We start from the raw sequence: 20,963 nt of genomic DNA on the forward strand, positions 1-20,963 counted from the left end.
AGCACTCTAAACAGATCACCCTAGACACCTCAGAGGCATTGTGTCTTGACAAGAGACTAACCATCTCGATAATCCTAATCTTATGTCTAGTTGCAATTATGAGCAAAAAAAACAGAAATTACCTTCAGTCTTATTATGGGCCCATCTCCCTGATAAAAGATCTCCATACATTCATCAGGCAGCTCACATTTGTGCAACTCTAGTCTGCTCACTACCAAACATAGAGTGTTATAAAGAAATTTGTAAACATCAACTCACTCCCAAACATAGAGTTTTATATTTTTTTTAAACATCAAAGCCAAGATCTCGATGTTAGTTCAGCTTGGAGAGCCTGACCTTCTGCTCCTTCAAAAACTCCAGAAATCTAGCTATGTAGTTTTAAAAATGTATAAGTTAATTAGCTCACAATGTACTACAGCGCCATCCCTACTCCAGACGAGAAGGGGAAACATATTTACAAAAGTCAGTAAAGTAACTGAATGGTGCATCGTGGTATGTGTAGTTCCATGGTGAGGTCAGTACCGGCCCAGGCCACCTAGCCCAGGTCTGGGAACTGCTACGTTCACAGACCTGGGCTAGGTGGCCTCACCATGCAACTACACATACCAGGATGCACCATTCGGTTTGTTATCACCAGGGAATGAACCATTTGGCATACGCGCCATTCATGCCGCGTTGCTGACTTGCATGTAACTGACACTAAGCCAACCATGACACAAGTCTCGATTAGACATTAGGGGATTTCCGAGGTAATTAACTTTACTTTACTATGTATGCACATCACGAAGGAGCGTGCGCTATTTAGGCTATACAACACTTGAGGGGGACGCTCGCACCAGGCGGCATTTACACAGAATTTCTGATCTCTCTTCCATGCTGCAGTATTAAGAATGTGAAACGCATGGGCGAGCTATAAAATTACGTTCTGCACATGCTAACACCTTGTTTTCTGTATTTACATGTATATTCTTTACTCTTCCACCATGGCAGCCATGTTTATTCAAGATATGCCAGTACATGTGCTTAGTCCTTTGTCAATTTTTACTCAGGAAGTGTATGTTCGGACACGAGAATTTTCACTCCGGTGTGTGATCAAGACCATTTCTGGTCGAATCGCGTCAGAGGATTTATGGTGCCTAATAAATCCCCTTTTTTAGGTCTCGCCTACGCAGTGCATAGGAGGACCTTTAGCCGTCGCTCTGGTCATTTTCAAGCACACACTCGTGCTTGTGGCGGCATCCACATTGAAGCGGCACAAGCACAAGTGCAGTGCTTGAAAATGAGCAGACTGCGCGTGCACGCACGCAGCACTCCCGGGCTCGCTCTCTCTCTCTCTCATCTTGCTTTCTCTCTCTGTCTCTCCCGCTCTCTCTTTCTCTCTCGCTCTCTCTCTCACCCCCTCACTCTTTCCCTTTCTTTCTCTCTCTCCCTCCCGACTGGCAACTGTACGCTCATGCTGCCGCTGCTGGTTAATCAGGAGTCGCTGGTTGCCCTCAGAGTTCACATCTCCCAAAAAACAAAACAAAACCCTGCCAGAAGATGGTTCCTCTTTTGCTGAACAAAGAGGCTTTCAGTGTTGCCTGTTGTTGTTTCGGCCTTCATTTCCATTTCCACCCCTCCTCCGGAGATAAGAGACCCTCACAGTCACAGGTTTGCAGTTTACTCACCATTTGTGGGAAGCAACTTGAGGGACCACAAAGTGAGTGGTGCACTTCCTTCAGGACGGAAGAATGGTGGTGGAAGGGGAGGGCGTTGGGCAATCCCAGGTCGATTGCAAGCGGCTTGTCTGCCTTTACCTGTTCTTTCCTGATAAAGTTTCATCCCCACGGATTTCATTCGGCTGCCCATTCAGAATCACTCGACATTACCCGTCTTTTAGACTCAAAGGTCAATTCAAAGGAAATGTTGGGACCACGGCTTTAAGTGGAGTGGGTCCCTCTGGTTCTTTGCCTGCCAGTCATTAAAAACTGACATTGTTACAGGCCCCTGTCGAGTCCTCGTGCACTTAATGCTACAGCCAAGATACTCCTCGATTTTTGAACAATAACTTTACAAACGTTAAGGCATAACATCTCAAGGATGCAGGACCTGTTTACGTTCAATTGTTTTACTTGATCGTGCATTCTTTGAGCGTTTGCTTTTTCCAGGATATTGTTTCTATAGTTTTTTTCGAGCAGCATATTGCTCTTATATGGAGCAGAGTCTCTGTATCTGAAGGTGTCGGTCAGTCACATTGGGTCATAAAGGTGCGCAGAACACGTGCTCGTCAGACACTGGACTCTACAGAACAGTGGTCAAGAGCGTGAATTGAATTTGTGATTTAAGTTTACTTTTTAAGCCATGTCCTTAATTACATAAGCCACGCATTTTGGAAATGATTCATAGCTAAAACTCTTAGGCTATGCCCGTTTTAGAGACCCGCCTAATTTTTTCATCCCCCATAAATCATTGACATGCCTTCTTCCTTCGATAGGGAGAAATCTTGGCGTTAGCACCATAGCTGTCGACATAGCAACTGGGATCTGGGTTCGAATCCTGGCATCTTCTCAACAGCCTGTGATTTTGGGCACATCACTTAATCTCCCCATGCCTGATTTCGTGATTACTAGCTGCTTTATGGTCTACACAGCATGGGGTAGTCTTGACGCTAATACGTTGTTGATACAACACCACTGCTCATGATTGAAACGGGATGTCCTTGTGAGATCGAGGGGTACCACTAGCTGAGCGCGCCTTGCCCTCCCTGAACCTCCTGCCCGAATTCTTCTCCTAGAACTCTGTTTTACTCACCTCACCCCTTTAATACCCCTGTCCCTCACTGTGGTGTTGATTACTGGTTGCCCTTAAATGTTTTCTTCCAGTAGCCAGCTGTCAGAATTTGTTTGCACATACACTTTTATACTTTGTGGTCACAGAAGTCTGTTGTATTTTGTGTTTTGACTGAAAGTAGCATTTGGGGATGCTCGCTGTCGCCACTACAGACAAACAGATGTAGTCGTCCCATCATTTGATTTTTTTTTTTTTATGGGTCTCAAATTGCTTATGTGTTTTTGTTTGTTTTTATTGATTTAGTTATCAAATCTGGTGGCACCGAATGAATTCTGAATGTGGTAGCTGCTCGTTTCCTGAGAACTTGTTAAATAATGTTTAGGAACCATGTACATACATAGGGCTTTCCATGTGCGTAAATATCTGGCTGTGGGAGTTGAATGGCGTCACATCCACAAACTTACACATTTATGGGTATTCACAAGCCACATAAAGAACTTTTCATACCCTGAAAGTTTGGCATTTACTCCTCTATGGGCAGGAGAAAATCTCTTTACAGAGTGACTAGGGGGCATCTCAAAAAAATATGTTCGGGGAACAATTTCTTCACAGTGGAAAATATCTCCCATATGAAGGTGAAAAAAATATAAACTCTAGCCATTGTGTTTGCAGTTCTGGTTCTTTTTAGGTCTCGGCCTGGCGAAAGCAGCGCATGCGCTGCTCTCGTCATACGAGAACTTCTTGGAATCAATACAGATTCCGAAGCTCTCGGAGGCATAGTTGAAGCCCAGCCCATCTTCTTCATTCGCTGGCGTCATCCTCAATGCAAAACACAGGCTCACGATTGAAAAGGAGGCTTCTTAGTCCCTCCTTGTTGCCGCCTTGTCTCCTTTTGGAACCCGCCCACCGGGATTGGATCGTTTACTCGCGGCGTGACACTCTCGCCTTCATTAGTCCCTACGCAATTTTTTCTTCTCATTCAGCTTTGGAAAAGTCAGCCGCGTGTTTACTTTCGCATCGCGCTTTCACTTCAAGTGAAAGCGCCATTCGAAAATAAACAAGCGGCTGCCTATGCGGTACTGCGCTTGTTTCTTTTAGATGCGTTGTGTGGGTGTGTCCGGTAAGTGTAAATTTTGGTGGGAAAGTGTATCTATTATTTAAATTCGGTGACTTAAAAGATACAGCAGCCGGTAAATGTATTTAGATTTTAACATTGCCGTCTATTTGGCGAAGAGTGAGAAAGTATTGTGAGGGGAGAGAGGCCAGCAAGCGCCCTCTGCTGGTGCGTTGCTCTGGGCACCGGCCGCTCCGGAGCCCGTCGCTCGCTCTGACGGGAGCGCGGTGTTTTATTTGCGTCGCGTGGACCTCGCGAGAGCGGACTCGACGGCAAAGAGCTTTTCTCCCTGTTTAACGGGGCTGACAAGTGTACCTCAAGGAGGCCAACAGAAGAGGAATTTTACCCGGGCAGGCTATTGACGTAAGTATGTTAGTGAGTCAAGCTTTTTTTTTTTTTTTTTTTAAATGAGCACTTTGCATTTTCTCTCCATTTACATTAGCTTCACTCTGCATGGTTAAGACGACGTTTTCGCACCACAATGTGTTTATCATACAAGGTGTTGCACAACACTAATCTGTGACCCAAAGAAACTTGAAGAGAATATTAAATACCAGCCAAATTAGCCTCTGTGTGTTGGTGCAGCCTGCTATTAAAAGATGGATATTCATGATAATAGGAAAGTAGTTATATGTGTTTATAAGTAATGCTTTCAGGATAAGTGCTGGAAGATAAGCTGCTTTCCACCTCCCTCTCTTCCGTGGCTAGATTCCCTGCGGCAGGTAACATCTGTCATCTGTGAAAGAGAGTACAAGGAGGGAGACCAGCCTTTCTCGATTCTTGTGCACAACAACACTACAGAATAAACAGCTTTAATATTATACTTGAGGTACTGGTTGGCCTTGCAGTGACTGAAACCAGACTCCAGTCCTAGGTTTGAATCTACCAGCCGGATGGCATACACCATCAGAGATGCAGTCCAGGCAGTGGGGTGTGGAAGGGAAAGTGACCTGGAACAACTGGGATATGAAGTCCCCGATGATAATGTAGTCATCTTGGTACCCTGCTTTACACTGCATTCTCTGTAAATATATGTATCAGTGTGCACGTTTTCACCAGGGTAGCCCCCAACATGGTGCTCTCACAGGGCAAGTTAAGTGAAAGCATTGTATAGCCATAGTGAACAGGCTGTGCTTCCTTTGTGTCGTATTTCCACTGACTGTGACCGTGCCCCTTACCTAATGAAGGAGTGCTAAAATATTAATTGTGCACAGATGTATCCCGGACGTTCCCATGGCAACGAACCAGAGTTAACGGCGAAGGCAACAGACTGTTATGCTGGCACATAAGTCTTTCATTATTGGCGTACAGTTTGAAGTTCAACATTATCAAGTACAAAAAAGGTTATTACACAGCATGTGGTGCACCTATTCTCTGTAATATAAACAAGCATTTTGTTAATTTAAAGCCATTTGCTTTGCTAATGGTATTGTATAGCAAAGCAAATGGCTTTAACTTAATAAAAGACGAGACCTATTGCATTTTCAATGCTTGTGCTGATTGAATGCTTCCTGAATTATTTGCCTGAGAGCGCGGTTCTACTGGAATCCCCCCTCCCCCAGGGCTCTGGTTTCTGGAAGGAGTTCTTCTTTACTTGGTATATAGATATATATGTGTGTGTGTTTTTTCTAGCTGCATGCTGATTAAACCTTTTTGGAAAAAGGTAAATTTATGTCTCTGTATAAGCTTTTAAACCTAAATCAATCTTGACTTCCAGACAGTTATTTTAGGGGCATTAGCATCTGCTAGGGTTCTCTCCCTTAATAAGGTTGACTGCAGATTGTTGGACCTATTTCTGACAATCGCTGTAAAAAACCTTCTGGCTGGCTGAAAATCAGCCTACCAAGTCTTGGTGGGCCAGGGTCACCTATATTCGTGGTGCCCATCTCACTCACTACAATGTGATTTACAAAGAAAGGAATACAAGCCCTATTTGGTTCTATCAGGGCAGGTACTTTGAGTCCTTCAAACCTCTTAAACTCCATCCTAGCCTCCGCCAAGATTATATTGCTTCGCTTGGATGCTAGTCTTCTGCATATTAACACAATGTGTGACTCTCTCCCTACTCCTTCCCATTCCTTTCTTCTTTCTTCCATCTCTTTTATGTTTCTTCTCTGCCTTTCTCCCTTAGTTTTCACTCTTTTCCACTTTTTATCTTTTTCTATCCCTGTTCTGTGGGGCACACTGTAATACTGACAGATGTTGACAGTTCCCTCATGACTTTTGAGCATTTCATAATTGGCCAAGATGGTTGCATTCTGATAGCACTCCTGGGCACTAACTGAACTGAACCCTAACATCCGCTACACAATCCGCTCATATCGGCACCTGTATAACCAGTTCTGATTCTCCTGGGCGCCTGGTGTCCCGGGAGATAGCTGCAGGACTGAAATCGGACTCAGGCAGCTTCGTTTGGAAAGACTGGTAGCCAGCGGAGCATGTCCCGACTGGGCCACAGGAGTCTGGGCCGGCCTAGCAAGAGTTCAGACTCTCACTGTGGTGCTGGATCTGGCGGCCAGTGGAGGGAGGCGCAGCCCCAGAGAATGCGTTTGGGCTGCTGACCAGCTGAATGGTTCCTGCGTAGGAGTGAACGGTTCCCGGAGGAGGCTCGTGGCCAGGGCCTGGGAGGTGGTAGATCCGGGCCCGGTGGTGACTTGCTGCATCCACCGGCAGCACACTGACTGCAGGGTTCGGAGCAGCAGTGAGCAGTGCTGTGTGACAGAGGGCAACAGATGGCGCAGTGGGTGTGAAGTGGCTGCGAGACCCCCTGATCCTGGGAGAGGTGCCTGGTCCCGTGTGCATCAGGACAGGGCCCCAGGACGAGGAGGCCACATCGGAGGCCGAGCACATAAGAACACAATGGCGGCTGGGAGAGCGTCGAACTGTAGGCGGGTGAGGATCGGAGAAGACAGAGTGCTCCCTGAGCGTCTGCCTGCTTTGGCTCGAGGGAGATACTGGAGCTGAAGGTGAGGCTCTGGACGATGTGGGGCCATGAGATAATTAGAGTTATATCAGCGGGCATTAGAACGCTGTCCACCCAAAGGGGACTGCGGGCTTCCCTTTGGCAATATTCAAGGCAGACAGTGGGGAGGCTGTCTAGTCTGGGCATGGGGGACTGCTGAGTTGGGGACGCGGTGTGGGCCAAGCGTTGCATTGAATAGGCGGCCCCCGGAGCAGGGAGAGGTGAGCATTTGCTCTTCAGACGGCTGCTGGCCCATTGCTGGGTGGGTTGGCTCTAACTGGGTCTGCGATGCCGATCAGAGTGAGTGGTGGGCTTTAGGGTTGTTCTGCCCTGTGATAATAGGGAGATATGTTGATTGCATTTAATTCTGGAGGCCTCTGTTGGGATTAGTGACACTGTTTGGCCGTTGTGCCCCTCACTGTTAAATGGCCACGGTGTACGAAGTGTACTTTCGAGCCACACAAGCTCTGCCACTGGGACTTTTGCTATTCCCCCGTTCTTGCTCAGTTGTTGCTTGCTACTTGTGGCCATGGTGAAACCGAAGGGGCGACTACGGCACAATCTAATAAAATGGATAAATACGCCGTACCTAAACAATTGGATGGGGCTGGACTAGGCCCGGAAACGTCTGAACCAGCAGAATCCTCTCTCGGATCCAATATGGCAGCAATCCATGACATCAAGAGCACTCTAGAACCTAAAATTGATGCTGTGACAGTGGATGTTAACTTACTGCGAGCAGACTTCAAGAAAATGTCGGAGAAACTTACAACAGCAGAGTCAAATATTCGGACATTGCAAACTACATCCCACATGTTGGAGGACCAGTCCGGTGCCTCACAAAACAGCAGGATATAATGGCGGCCAGACTCTAGGACCAGGAGGGAAGGGCACGACGTAACAATATCAGGGTGGTCAGGGTCTCTGATGGGACGGAGAGGCCCAGTGTTGACCTTTTTCTTGGGGATTTCATTAGTAATACCCTCTGTCCCAAGCGCCTATGAAACTTTTTCTCAGTTGGGCGTGCACATAGGGCACCAGTAGCACCATCAAATCCGGAGGCGCCCCCATGAACTATCATCGCCAGGATTTTCAATCCCCATGATCGAGATGCCATACACTTGGCTGCCCTCACCCGCGAGTATGTGAAATATGAGAATGCTACAGTGCGTTTGTTCCTGGATTTTTCGATACAGGCGCAGTGCCAACAGCGCAGTTTCGATGAAGTTAAAAAGGCACTCCGTGCTAAAGAACTTAAGTATATGATGCTCTACCTGGCAAAATTACGAGTAGTGTCGGAAGGTAAATCCTGTTTTTTCGCCATGTCGCCGGAGGCTTGGGACTGGCTAGAGGGTTGGCGCACCCAGGGAGGATGGAATCACCGAGAGGAGAAGATGGGGCACCCCCTGGGTTGACAGGGAGGTGGTCCATCTGAGCAACAGCATGGGCAACCCACAGAGGGTGATGTAGTAGAAACATCATAATTGACATTGCTGGTTGTTTCATGAATATCACTTGGCTGGCGCTTGGGGCCACCTTAGGTTATGTACTGACTTGTGAACGTTGCATCTATAGTGTCTCCAATCAGGAACCCATTACAAAGGGTTGACCCTTTGCTGTAATAGGGGTTGGATTTTGTGCACAAGGGATGGCTATGTTCATGTTGGCTAAAAGTATCAGGCTTTGAAGGAAAGTTTTGTAAACACATGATAGTCCCAGATGACTCATGGGTAGGAGGGGTGATGAGGACACTCTACAATTCATGGGTCAGTGCTGTGGGGCATAGTCATTGTTGCTACAAACGGTTCATAACCTGCCCATGGATAGCTTGGGGTGTCTTGGTGATACAGGCTCACCCTTGAAGTGTTAGTTGTTATGACTAGGGTGATTGGTGCGCTACAAATTGGTGTGGTGAGCGCTTTGGAGCCTACGGTGGGGGAAGTTATATGGGGGAGTATAGTTCTGTTTTGTTTCCAAAGTTCTACAAGGTGCAATGTGTATTTGCTCAGTCACAAAAAGCGACAAGGGGAGGGCCACAAACCACTGGGGGGGGGGGGAGGGATCACAGACACGGTTATGCACGCAATGGGAAAGCCCTACACCTTAACACAAAATGGGGACCCACACTAGATCAGATCTGAAAATTATGACATGGAATGTCAATGACCTGGGTAGCAAGATCAAGGGAACCCTTGCATTGCAATACATCCATAGGTAAGCCCCAGACCTCCAACTATTACAGGAAACCCATTTGATTGGCAACCACTATAAAGCTCTGGAGCGCTGGGGTTCGACTCTGGTGTCACATTCATGCTACACCTCCAACTCCAGGAGCACAGATATCCTTCCTAAGTCTTCAGTCCACTATGTACCAGGACACACGTGGAATGACCCCCTGGGTAGATTTGTCATCCAGAGGGGGTTCTGGAAGGGTCACAAACTCAACCTCTGCTCAGTTTATGCACCACCCAGACTTTTGGCAGAAACTCTCTTGGCACTAGGTACACTACTTTTTCAATTTGCCGATGGGCACTTTGATACTTGGGGGGGTGGGGGTGGGGAACATGAATGCCGTGATGGATCCGGTGAAAGTTAGGGTATGCAGCAGAGGAAGGGACACAGATGGGAGCCCTCTTAAATCCTTTATAGATTCCATGGGTTTGGTGGATCTCTGGCATGAGTATCGCCAACTCACGAACAAGTACACAAACCTGTTAGCGAGGTATGGTAGCTTCTCCCGATTAGATTTTTTTTTTTTTTTAACTTTATTTATTTTTTGGAAACAAAGCAATACAGAGATCTCAGCAATGGTACAGTTATCCTGCGTGCATAAATCACATTTTAATAGCAATACACCTGTGTCCGCTAACAATTTGGAAGCCTGACTCCATGTGTCCCAATCATATCCTTTAGTACAGCAATCTAAGCCATCAGATTACATGCGTCCAAACGATACAGTGCTAAAACTCCCCATGTCCCGCACTTGCACAAGAATTCCGCCCTGAAAATCCTACACTACTGCTCCCCAGCGCCGCCCTTAAGCTATACACAACGCGAGGAACTCCGCCGCACCTCGACCATCCCAATGTCCATCCGAACACCCAGTCATCACCACCAAGCCTACCCAACCCCCGTGGGTACAATTCCTGAGCTGGAGTGTGATGGGGAGGAACCCGGCATGCTTGCGATATATGTTCTGTATGTGCCCCATATATCTTTGGGACGGGCCACACTAACAGTGTATCCCAGCAGCGCCACCTCCGGGGTAGGAACCAGGGCGAGCCCCGGCATCTCCCCCATGATCTTGTGTATCTGCGCCCAGTACGACTGCAGTCTCGGACAGGTCCAAGTCATATGAGCAAAGTCAGCGTGGGGGAGGAACATTTCCAACAGGTGTGGGGTCTCGTGGGGTCAATGGAGTGTAGCCTAGCCGGCGTCATGTAGCATCTGCGGAAAAACTTATATTGCAGCAGCTTGTGACGGCTATTGAGTGATAACTTGTTGGGGACCTTGGAGCAGACTGACCACTGTTCATCTGTGATGGGCCTATCCAAGTCAGCCTCCCATGCCCCACGTAATTTGTCATCTGAACAGGGGACCTGCGCTGCGCAGAGCTTGTACAACTTAGAAATGAGGTGCGCCCCTGTCTCTTTGTCGATGAGGAGAGAAAGTGGCTCGAAAGAATCAGGCTCGAGAGGGAATCCCCTAATCCCCGCCCTGACTGCAAAATAAAGCCGGTTGAGGATGAATTTGTCCATGTAGGTAGCATCACCTAATCTAGCATCCTCCGTTATAGAGAATATGTGCCCGCCTGGGTATAAATCCCCAACCTTGGAGAGGTCAAATTTCGTCAAAGTGCGTTGCATGAGTTTCTCACCAGTGATCAGGAGCCATCTCTCGTTAGGTAACGGTAGAGAAGTGGAGTATAACATGGGCTGATCCATATAGCGTAGCAACTTATTCCAAGCCCAGCTAGTGGTAGACACCGTTTGAATGTCAACTGGGCTTCTAGGTACTCCCCTGGGTAATACCGTGGCCAAGCGATCCGGAAGCACGAAATCAGCCTCCGGGCGAAGAAACGGAATCCTGGCATCAGGGTGATACCAAGCGTAGGCATGGGCACATTGTGCAACCAGATAATAGAGGTACAAATCGGGTACTCCATGGCCGCCTCTTTCGTGTGGGAGCGACTCTCCCGATTAGATTACATATTCATTCATACTATGAACGGGGGACAGTTCCATGACCTGCATCATTTGGTATGCAGCATTTTTTACCACTTCCCGGTGGTGGCTCCCTTTTCAGGTCCTGTCAGGGATTCAGTATTGCCCCCAAGGATAGCTTCTTGGCACTTAAAAGATAGGGTACTCCAAGACAAAATAAGAGAGCGAACAGATCAATATTTTTAGGAGAATGTGGGGTCAGTCAACTCAGCCTGCACATTTTGGGAGGCCTTTGAGACGGTGCTGCACGGACAAGCTCAGGCACTCATAGGAGCAAAGAAAATGGAATAGGTTATCAAACATGATAAACTGTAGGGGGAGATCACTGCCTTGGAATTGGAGATAATGAGGGGGGAGGGGCCGCACACTCAATTGTGCCATCGACTCCGGCTCCGAGAACAGGAGCTGAGAGACCTAGCGCAGAACGCTGCCCGGGCACATGCACTGCCCACCCTAGAGACAATTGTACAATATAGGCGATAAATCCAACAAGCTTATTGCCTGGTTAGAAAAGAGGGGCGACTCATACCACTGGAAAGGACATAGCGGATGCCTTTGCGACATATTGTGATCACACACACACTTCTATGACTACCCGCTTTGGCCCCAACTGTGCTGAACTCCTAAAAGACCTCTTCCTCCCGAGAACTATCCCCAGAAAATAGGGACACGCTAGAGGAGGATCTGACAATCGAAGAGATAGATGGGGCAATTCATGGAGTACAGTCTGGCAAGACGCCAGCTCCTAATGGATCTCTACAAATGTGTAGCCGATCAAATGGTGCCGTATATGCTTGACATGTTCCAATTAGCCAGGCAGAAGGGTTCCCTACCAGTAGATCAGAGAATGGCCATTATCATGGTCCTTCAAAAATAAGGTAAACCACCCACAGCCTGTAATTCTTGTAGGCTGATATCTCTCCTGAATTTAGAGGCCAAGGTCCTGGCGAAGGCTTTGGCCAACAGACTTGTGGCGGTGATAACCATGGTGGCCCATCTGGACCAATCAGAATTTTATGCCAACAGGGGCACCAGACTTAATCTGAGGTGCCTTTATGGGTACTGCACATGACCGCAGCCCCTCAGGCTGAGGCTCCCGTTATACTTTCCCTGGACACACAAATGGCCTTTGAAAGTATAGAAAGGCCATACCAATTTGCAGCCCTGGCCAGACTCGGATTCCGTCCTAAGTTTTGCTCCAGGATTAGACTCCTGTATCAAAACCCACTAGCGATGGTGCAAGTTAATAGTGTACTGTCTTGCTCCTCCCCCTTCGCAAGGGCACTAGGCAGGGCTGGCCCCTATCCCCGATGATCTTTTCCCTGGCACTGGAACCACTGGTGGCATGGATCCAACAGGACCCTCTGGTTCGGGTAGTCCAGGGGTATGGCATGTGGGAGGAACGGATCTCCCTGTATGCTGATAACATTCTTTTGTACACAGCACAACGGCGTTTGACAGTAGGAAGACTCCTATATATCTTCCAACTCTTTAAGAGTTACTCTGGCTACCAGATCAACTGGGACAAGTCTCTTATTTTCCCCACTGACCAGGGGGCGACTGGTCCTGCCATCCACATGTGTGGCCCCAGTGGCAACACAAGGCTTCCAGTACTTAGCCATCTATGTGACCAGAGACTCCAATGAATTTTTGCAAAAAAACTTGTTTCCTCAACTAGAGTGTCTTAAGGAAGATGTGGCACACTGTAAGAAACTGCCAGTGCCCCTAATGTGAATGGCCATGCTGTTTAAGATGATGGCCCTCCCCCGTCTGCTGTATGTCCTCCAAAGCACCCCATACAGGGTGCTACCTGACTTTTTCTGTAGGGTAAGCGGCAAAATCCGTACCCTTTTGTGTAATGGGGTCAGCTCGCAGATCTCCCTCGGGAAGCTGCATAGGGGGTATGTTCAATGGGGGGTTGGCAATCCCAGATGTCCGCGCCTATTATTGAGTAGCACAGTCGGCGTGGTTAATGAATGGGTGTGTGGGGATATAGCGGACCCGGCCTATCGGGTAGACTGTGAAGCTGCGGCTACCCCTTAATCTTGTACAATAAAAACCAGATCGCAGTTAAGCGTGGCAAGTAACCACTAAACACCTGGGCTGGGAGGGCAGGCTGACAGACAAGACCCCATTGTAGGACAGTGAGCTACTGCAGGAGGTGGGAACTTGGAAGGCTTACATAAATAGAGACTGATTGGAATGGACTATCTCTTTGTCATTTGGAGGAGGAGCACGCTATTGCCATCTGATGACCTGCACAGGAAATACGAAATGGGGGCCTTGGAAAGATACAGATACTTGCAGTTGGGGCATGCGTTGCAGTGTCACTTGTCGGAGTGGGACCGATTGCTGGAATTCACCCCACATGAAGATCGTTTGCTACTAGACCATATGCCGGCTCAGGCGATCTCCCTGAATTCTAAGGAAATAATGAACAACTCCCCTGACCTATTGAGATTACTGCAGGAGCCGTGGGAAGGAGATGTCGGCCTTAGTGAGGATGATGATTGCGTGTAGGCACTTCAGAGCCTCAGAGAAATAGCCAGAAGAGCTTGCTTCCGTCTAATACAACTTCGGATACTACACAGATCCTATTATTCTAGGTCCGTGTTACACCGTCGGGATCGCTGTGATATGGTCCTCTGTGCTAGGGGATGTGGTATGGTAGGTTCCTTTTTTCATATTCTCTTTGAATGCCATGTAAGTCAGCGGTACTGGGGGTTGGGGGGTACGGATCATGGTCAGAGTTGTGGGTCTTGTGGTCCCGATAGAGGCCAGATGGCATATACTTTGTATAACAGGGTAGGATACTTGGCCCAAGTACTCAATGGTTTGGCTAATGCTGGCGGTCGGAGTGGCAAAAAGAAACATCGCAAAGACATGGGGTGCTGGCAGACCTCCAAGCGTTCAAGACTGGGAAAACGACATGGACTGGTGTCAGCAGGCAGAGCGGGTGATTTATCAGAGTCGGGGCTGCCTTACAAAATTCGAGAAAGTTTGGGGCAAATGGGGCAAGCACAGGAGAATATGAACACCGGCTCTGGGAGGGTCTAAGGTCAGAATGGGGATTTACAAAGAAAATTCTTGCATGTATCTACAATTATACCTATGCGAACTGTGCTAAACCTATTACTGTTTGCATTTTATGGATGTTGTACCTCTCCATGACCAAATGCCATATCCATCTACAAGAATGCTTTCTCTCACGTGAACTGACCACTTGTTTAGTAAAAATAATTTAAAAAAAACATTTCATAATTTTAAAAAAACATTTCATAATTGGAGACTATCTTCTGATCTCAATATCCAGAATTAAGATTGATCGAAAGCCCCTATATGTACGTCTATAAGTAAATATGTTTAGGATGAATTTTTGGAAGTCGTGTGTCTGCAACACACTTAAATCTGCCAGAACTAAAAATGGAACAGCAGAACTAGAACAGCAGATTCCAGATGTTCCAGATGTTGAAACTTTAAAATCAAAGATAAGAAATTAGCATATTAAAAGGAAATGCAGGGCTCATGGATGAGTTTTTCTGAAATGGCAATAGGGATTAAAGCCTATATTGACATCTGAGGAAATGCCCCAGAGTGTATGTTTTCCATTCCATATCCTAGTATCTTGACTAGAACAGACCCAATATAATTTGCAGATATATGCAATTGTCTCTGACATCAAATACATTTTGTTCCCTCTTCAAATGACTTGAAATACTTTTCTGTTACTTCATATCCTCATTCTTTAGGGTGGCTCGTCCGCAAAAGGCACTGCACTGCGAGAAGGTTCAGACGCCGATCTGGTCGTCTTCCCAAATTCCATTCAGAGCTACTCTGATCAGGAGAGCAAACGGAAGGAGATAATTGAAGAAATTCAGAAGAAGCTGGAAGAATGTCGGAAGCAGGAAAGGTTTGAAGTCATCTTTGAGCGTACCAAGTGGGATAACCCCCGTGTCCTCAGCTTCCAGCTGCGATCAAAAACAGTGGCAGAATTTATTGACTTCGATGTCCTCCCAGCCTATAATGCTCTTGGTGAGTAAAGTAGATCTTGCTCCAGAAAGCTGAATTCAGAATTTCTATTAACCCTTGCAACTGAGCTATGGTCAGATTATGCAGCAGTGTTGACTAAATAATGCGGAAAGGAAAGGCAAATTTTGCAGCTGAATGCGGCACGTTTTGTATTACTTAATCATTTTCTCCATTCGACCTGGTCCCAAGGGAAAAGTTGTGGGCAGTCCTCCATGAGACGGGGGTTCCAACGTACCTATACCAAAATCCCAGCAATGATGTTTGCTGATGATACCCTACTGGTATCTAAATCACCCATGGGGATACAGAGGGTACTAAATAGATTTGACGCGTTTTTTAGGGAAAGAGGACTCGAAATCAACCTTAAAAAAAACACATTTATGGCGTTTAACACTACCAAAAGTACCCGACCAAATCCATCTCTAAATGGCAAACCCCCAGAGAGAGTATCCTCTTTTGACTATCTCTGCATCACCATTACAGAGTCCATGGCCTTGGGGGCCCAAATCAAAAAATCAACCCTAAAATTGGCGCAATCTTCAGGGGGCCTAATGAAGGTCTTTCGAAACTGTATGCACAAACCTGTGAGTCCTGCTATTGAAATATATAAGGTCCAAGCCAGGGGTGGGGCATTGTACGGTGCAGAATTATGGGATAATCGTAGTTATGAGAGCCTCACACAGACAGAAAACACCTTCCTCAGGCAACAGTTTAACCTTCCACAGAGTACCACTCTCACGCCGCTCATACCCCTTCTAAACTGGCGGCGCCTGTGGGTTACCCAGAACTTGTAGAATATAGGGAAGAACTAAGAGGTGATGAGTCTACCGGGGGCAGGCAAATTACCATGGCTTTCGCACATTCGACACACGTCAGTCTGGGTCGGGGCGAACTCTGTGGTGACCCGGAGGTTGCCTGTGCCTCAATCCCTAGGAAAATACTAAGGGATTGCTATGGGGAGTTTAAACTAGCCCAACTCCAAAGCAACCCTTTAGCAGGCAAGCTGACTGTAGCCTTTTTAGAAATCAAGGATGGGTACAGCTTTGAGCTGGCACTGAATGACATCAAGCCAGCAACTGCAAGTAAAGCTTTATCTGCAATTTAGATACGGGGTTTTGCCACTTCGTTCTTTTACACATACGTGGAGGGACTCACAAACTTCAAGGTGCCCGGCATGTGATTGCCCCACAGAATCAGATCTCCATGTGTTTTTTAGTTGCCCCGGTTATCATAAAGCAAGAAAGCGATGGTTGGTACAGATTTGTAGAAACCTAGGTACCAGGCACTGCTGTGAGGCTTTTAGGATACTGAAACACGATTCTAGTATCCCAATAGTATACTCAGTGGCAGGCTTTTTATTTTCTATGTGGTGCATCCGCAGAGCACTTTTAAAATCATCTCAATAAGTAAGGCCCATAGCTCTGCACAAATGAAAGGGGGTTCCTTCAAGGGTCTCTCATCATCACTGCTTAATTGAAAATATTTGTATTGATGCACCATACTAACCTCTTGGATCCACTGTATATTGGCTGGTTGTACTTGAGAATCTGTATTTAATAACTATGATCATGCTTTGAAAAATGGACCTGTTACTTATTTATTTAATTTGCACAATGCACTTTTAAATGCTAGTACTGTCTCCATCCTCGATTAATTTACTGCTACATTTGACCCGACTGCCATCCTGGTGAAGCAGCCTGAATAGATCGTTCCATAAATTTGTGCTAGGCCATACTTATGTATAAACTTGTGTCAGGCCATACTTACGTATGTTTTATCTAATCGTTTTATTGTATGTACCCAATCTTGCTCTTAGTTTTAAATATATCTTTTTAAAGTAAATGAATTATATGCAATTTTAGTTGTACTTTTAAGATCAAATTGACCGAAATGAAGTTATTACTGACTGACTTAATCATTTTCTCATTTTTAGGTCTCGCGAGCCAAAGGCTCGAAGAGACATTTTATATGTGGGATTTTCAAAGTGCTACCCACAGTATTTTGGCTGGCCTGAACCTTGAGTGCACGAGATCACATGCACGTGCACAGCTGCTCCTCTGCTAATTGCATTCCCCCCTCCCTTCTCACCCAGTCCTTTGATGCTCTGCTCGATTACTTTCACTTTCGCCACTTTGACCCTTGCATTCCCCCCTCCCTTCTCACCCAGCCCTTTGATGCTCTGCTCGCATCTCCCTCCTCCCTGGGCGTGAAGGGAGACAGAGACATCCTCCTTAATTGCTGTTTCCCCTCTGAGCCGAGAACACATCGGGTCGATCAGCTCCGAACTCCGATACATTGCTCTCAAGTGACCGTCTGTCAGAGGAAACAAGCAGCAGGCACTTAAATGACCTATGGGGCCCCAATAATGCTAAACACTACGAAAATCAGATAGAAATCTGTACAAACCGACACAAGTCACATGCCATGTGTTTGGGTGTCGGTGTGCTCTCGTGAGCACTGCCCATCAAGTCGTGCCACCCTGCAGCGTTTAATAGCACACATTATGACAAAGCTCTGAGCATACACCCCGCTCCCTCCTCATCTTTCGCCAGCTTCACCTCTTTCACTCCTCCTCTGCCTTTATCCGTTCTCCCTGCTATCAGCAACCCGTGAAATACCTTCCTCTTTTACACCCTTCCTTTTCTCACCGCTACATCTTTCTTTGCATTCACAGCTCTCCGTGTTCCCTCCCTCTCCATCTCGCTAAAAACACCTACTCCTCTCTGCCTCTCCCCCTGCTTTAACCGGCTCATTCTCACACTTTCCTGGCCGCATACTTTCCACGTGTTCTCCCTCTGACAACACTAATTACACTGGCGTTCCTGCCGGCACGCGTGGGTTCTTCTTTACGAGTGACCATCACACCGTGCCAATGCATGCTGGCCCCAGAGCTCTCCAATCAAAGTTTAAAACACTGCATCTGCTGTCAGGGGCGCTATTACATACACACTTTAAGGGGGGGCTATTTTAAACTAGGTGGGGTAGGGGTTGGAGCTATCTTCAGTACCTATGCCAATGTTTGCTTGTTAGCGTTTCTTTCATTAAGCACATCTACGGATCCCGCAAGTGCCTTGTTCCTGAAATGGCGTTGGGGATAAGCGCACAGGCACTGGTTGCTGCTTCAGTTGATAAACTGGTGGCGTGTGAACCAGAGAACTGCCCCATGCACATTGAGACGTAAGATGCACGATGACGCATCTTGTCTGGAGGAACGGGGAAGAGAGTAATTCTGACAAATTGCTGCTGTAGTTTGAGTTTGAAATGCATGTTTCGAGTAATCCGTACCAGCAATATTCTGAAACCCTCACTTTCACGCTTTTACACGCGTGGGTAAATATCTCTCGGGAAATATATGTTCCTGAAAAAACAGTCGCCAGCGTGTGTGAGTTTTGCCGAAAACGTTGTTTGTTTGAAATGAATTACAGACATTTTTGAAAAATATGAACACAAATACAGCTGTTTCCATGACTTAAGAAAAGGAAGGCGGTTTAAATTAATTTCGCTGACCTCCGATGTGCATTTAAGAGCAATTGATTACAATAGATGTATGCAGTGAGCAGCTGAATAACAATCCATCAGTGAGCTCAAATCCTCTATACATAATTATGCTTTATTATATGCCACATAACTTTACACCACTCAATGCAACACAATTCCACGCCATGCTACACAATTCTATGTCACATAATTCTACTCCACATCACATAATGCCACTCCACATCATGCCACATAATTTGACAGAACACCACATAATTCAACAAAGTGTAACATAATTCCACTCCTCCCAACATGACTCCACTCCACACAATGGCATTCCACATCACACAATTGCACTCCAAGTTACACATCTGCCCTTCATGCCACACAATTGCTCTCCATGCTGCACAATTCCATGTCTCACAATTCGACTCCACGCCACAGAATCCCACGCAACCAAGTTCCACGCAACGTAATTAAACTCCACACCACATAATTTCATGCCATATATTACCCCTCCAAGTCACATAATTCCACTCCACCTATTTTCAATCCACTACATACCACATAATTTCACCCCATGCCACATAATTCCACACCACTCAAGGCCTCGCAGTTCCATGCCACACAATTCCACATCTCATAATTCCACTCATGCCACAAATGTCCACTCACACAATTCCATGCCACATAATTCTACTCCATACCACATAATTCCACTTCAGTGCACAACATATAATTCCACATCATGCCACATACTATGCCACATAATTTCACTCCCTACAACACAATTCCACTCTGTGTCACATAATGCCTCTTCCCTTTCGTGCCACATAATTCAGCTCAACATATTTCCACTCAACTCAATTCCTTGCCATGCGACACAATTGCACATCACATAAATCCATGCCACATAATTCTACTATATGCCACACACTTTCACTCCACACCACATAATTCCACACCACGTCACATAATTCCACTCCACATCACTTAACCCACTCCACACAATTGCACTCCATGTCACACAGTGGCACTCCTCACAATTCCATGTCTCAAAATTTCACTCCATGGCACACAATTGCACGCCATACAATTTCACACCACACAATTCCATGCCAAATAATTCTGCGCCACTTAAATCCAATCCATGGCATGTAATGCCATGCCACACAATTCAAATCAACATAATTCGGGTCCATGCCACATAACTCCACGGCACGTAATTCCACTCAACACCACACAAATCATTACCATGTCACATAATTCCACTCCATGCTATATGATTTCCACTCCACTCAGTGACACTCCATGTCACCCAATTGCACTCCACATCACACAATTCCACGTTGCACAATTCCACTCCAGTCAACACAATTACACTCCATGCAACACAATTCTGCACCACACAATTCAACTCCATGCCACCTAAGTGCACTCCACCCTCATATTTCCAATCCAAGCCACATAATTCCACTCCATGTCGCATAATTCCAATCCTCTCAATGCCGCACAATACCATGCCAAACAATTCCATGCAACACAATTCTTCTCCACATAATTTCACGCCACCTAATTCTACTCTACACCACATAATTCCACTAGTCAACACACCACAATTCCATGCGACACAATTCAACTCCATCCCACATAATTTCACTCCATGCAACATCACATGACTCCACATCATGCTACATAATTCCACTCCATGAGACATAATTCCACTCCATACCACATAATTCCACATTGTACCACACTGTACCACCTAAATTTAATCTCCCCAAACCAACATAATTTCACACCACACAATTCCACACCACACAATTCCATGCCAGACCATTCCATGTCACATCTCATAATTCTAATCCACGGAGCATAATTCCACTCCTTGCCACCTAATTCTATGCCACACCACTTGATTTCACACCATGTCACATAATTCCACTTCACGGCCCTGAATTCCTCTCCACACAATTGCACACCACGTCACATAATTGTAGTTCACGCCACACAGTAACATGTCTATCTCAGTGAATGCAAAATAATTCCACTCCACATAATTCCATGCCACATAAAGTGCTCTCCACTTCTCATAAATCCACACCACATAATTCCATTCCATGGCACACAATTCCATGCCACATAATTCCATACCACACCCCATAATTCCACACCACATCACATAATTCCACTCCACCCCCATACTTCCTCTCCGCAGAATTGCACTCCATGTCACACAATTGCATACCACGCCACACAATTCCATGTCTCACAATTTCCCTCAACACCCCACAATTCTAGGCCACACCACACAAATCCACACCAATTAATTCCATGCCATACCACATAATTACACTCCATGGAACGTTATTCCATGCCACATAATTCC

The 20,963-nt window shown here is 46.4% G+C and overlaps 1 protein-coding gene across 3 annotated transcripts in view; it reads left to right on the top strand.

Moving 5' to 3' along the window:
* LOC146784010 (2'-5'-oligoadenylate synthase 1-like) overlaps positions 1-20,963 on the top strand; it is a 323,524-nt gene that overhangs the window by 78,284 nt on the left and 224,277 nt on the right. For all 3 annotated transcript variants that reach the window (XM_085633235.1, XM_085633233.1, XM_085633234.1), the window contains exon 3: positions 14,818-15,100. In XM_085633235.1, coding sequence (XP_085489361.1) covers positions 14,818-15,100 — 283 coding nt within the window. The remainder of the gene's footprint in view (positions 1-14,817; positions 15,101-20,963) is intronic.

This window comes from Triturus cristatus, chromosome 11, assembly GCF_964204655.1.
Source record: "Triturus cristatus chromosome 11, aTriCri1.1, whole genome shotgun sequence".
Classification (NCBI taxonomy): Eukaryota; Metazoa; Chordata; class Amphibia; order Caudata; family Salamandridae; genus Triturus; species Triturus cristatus.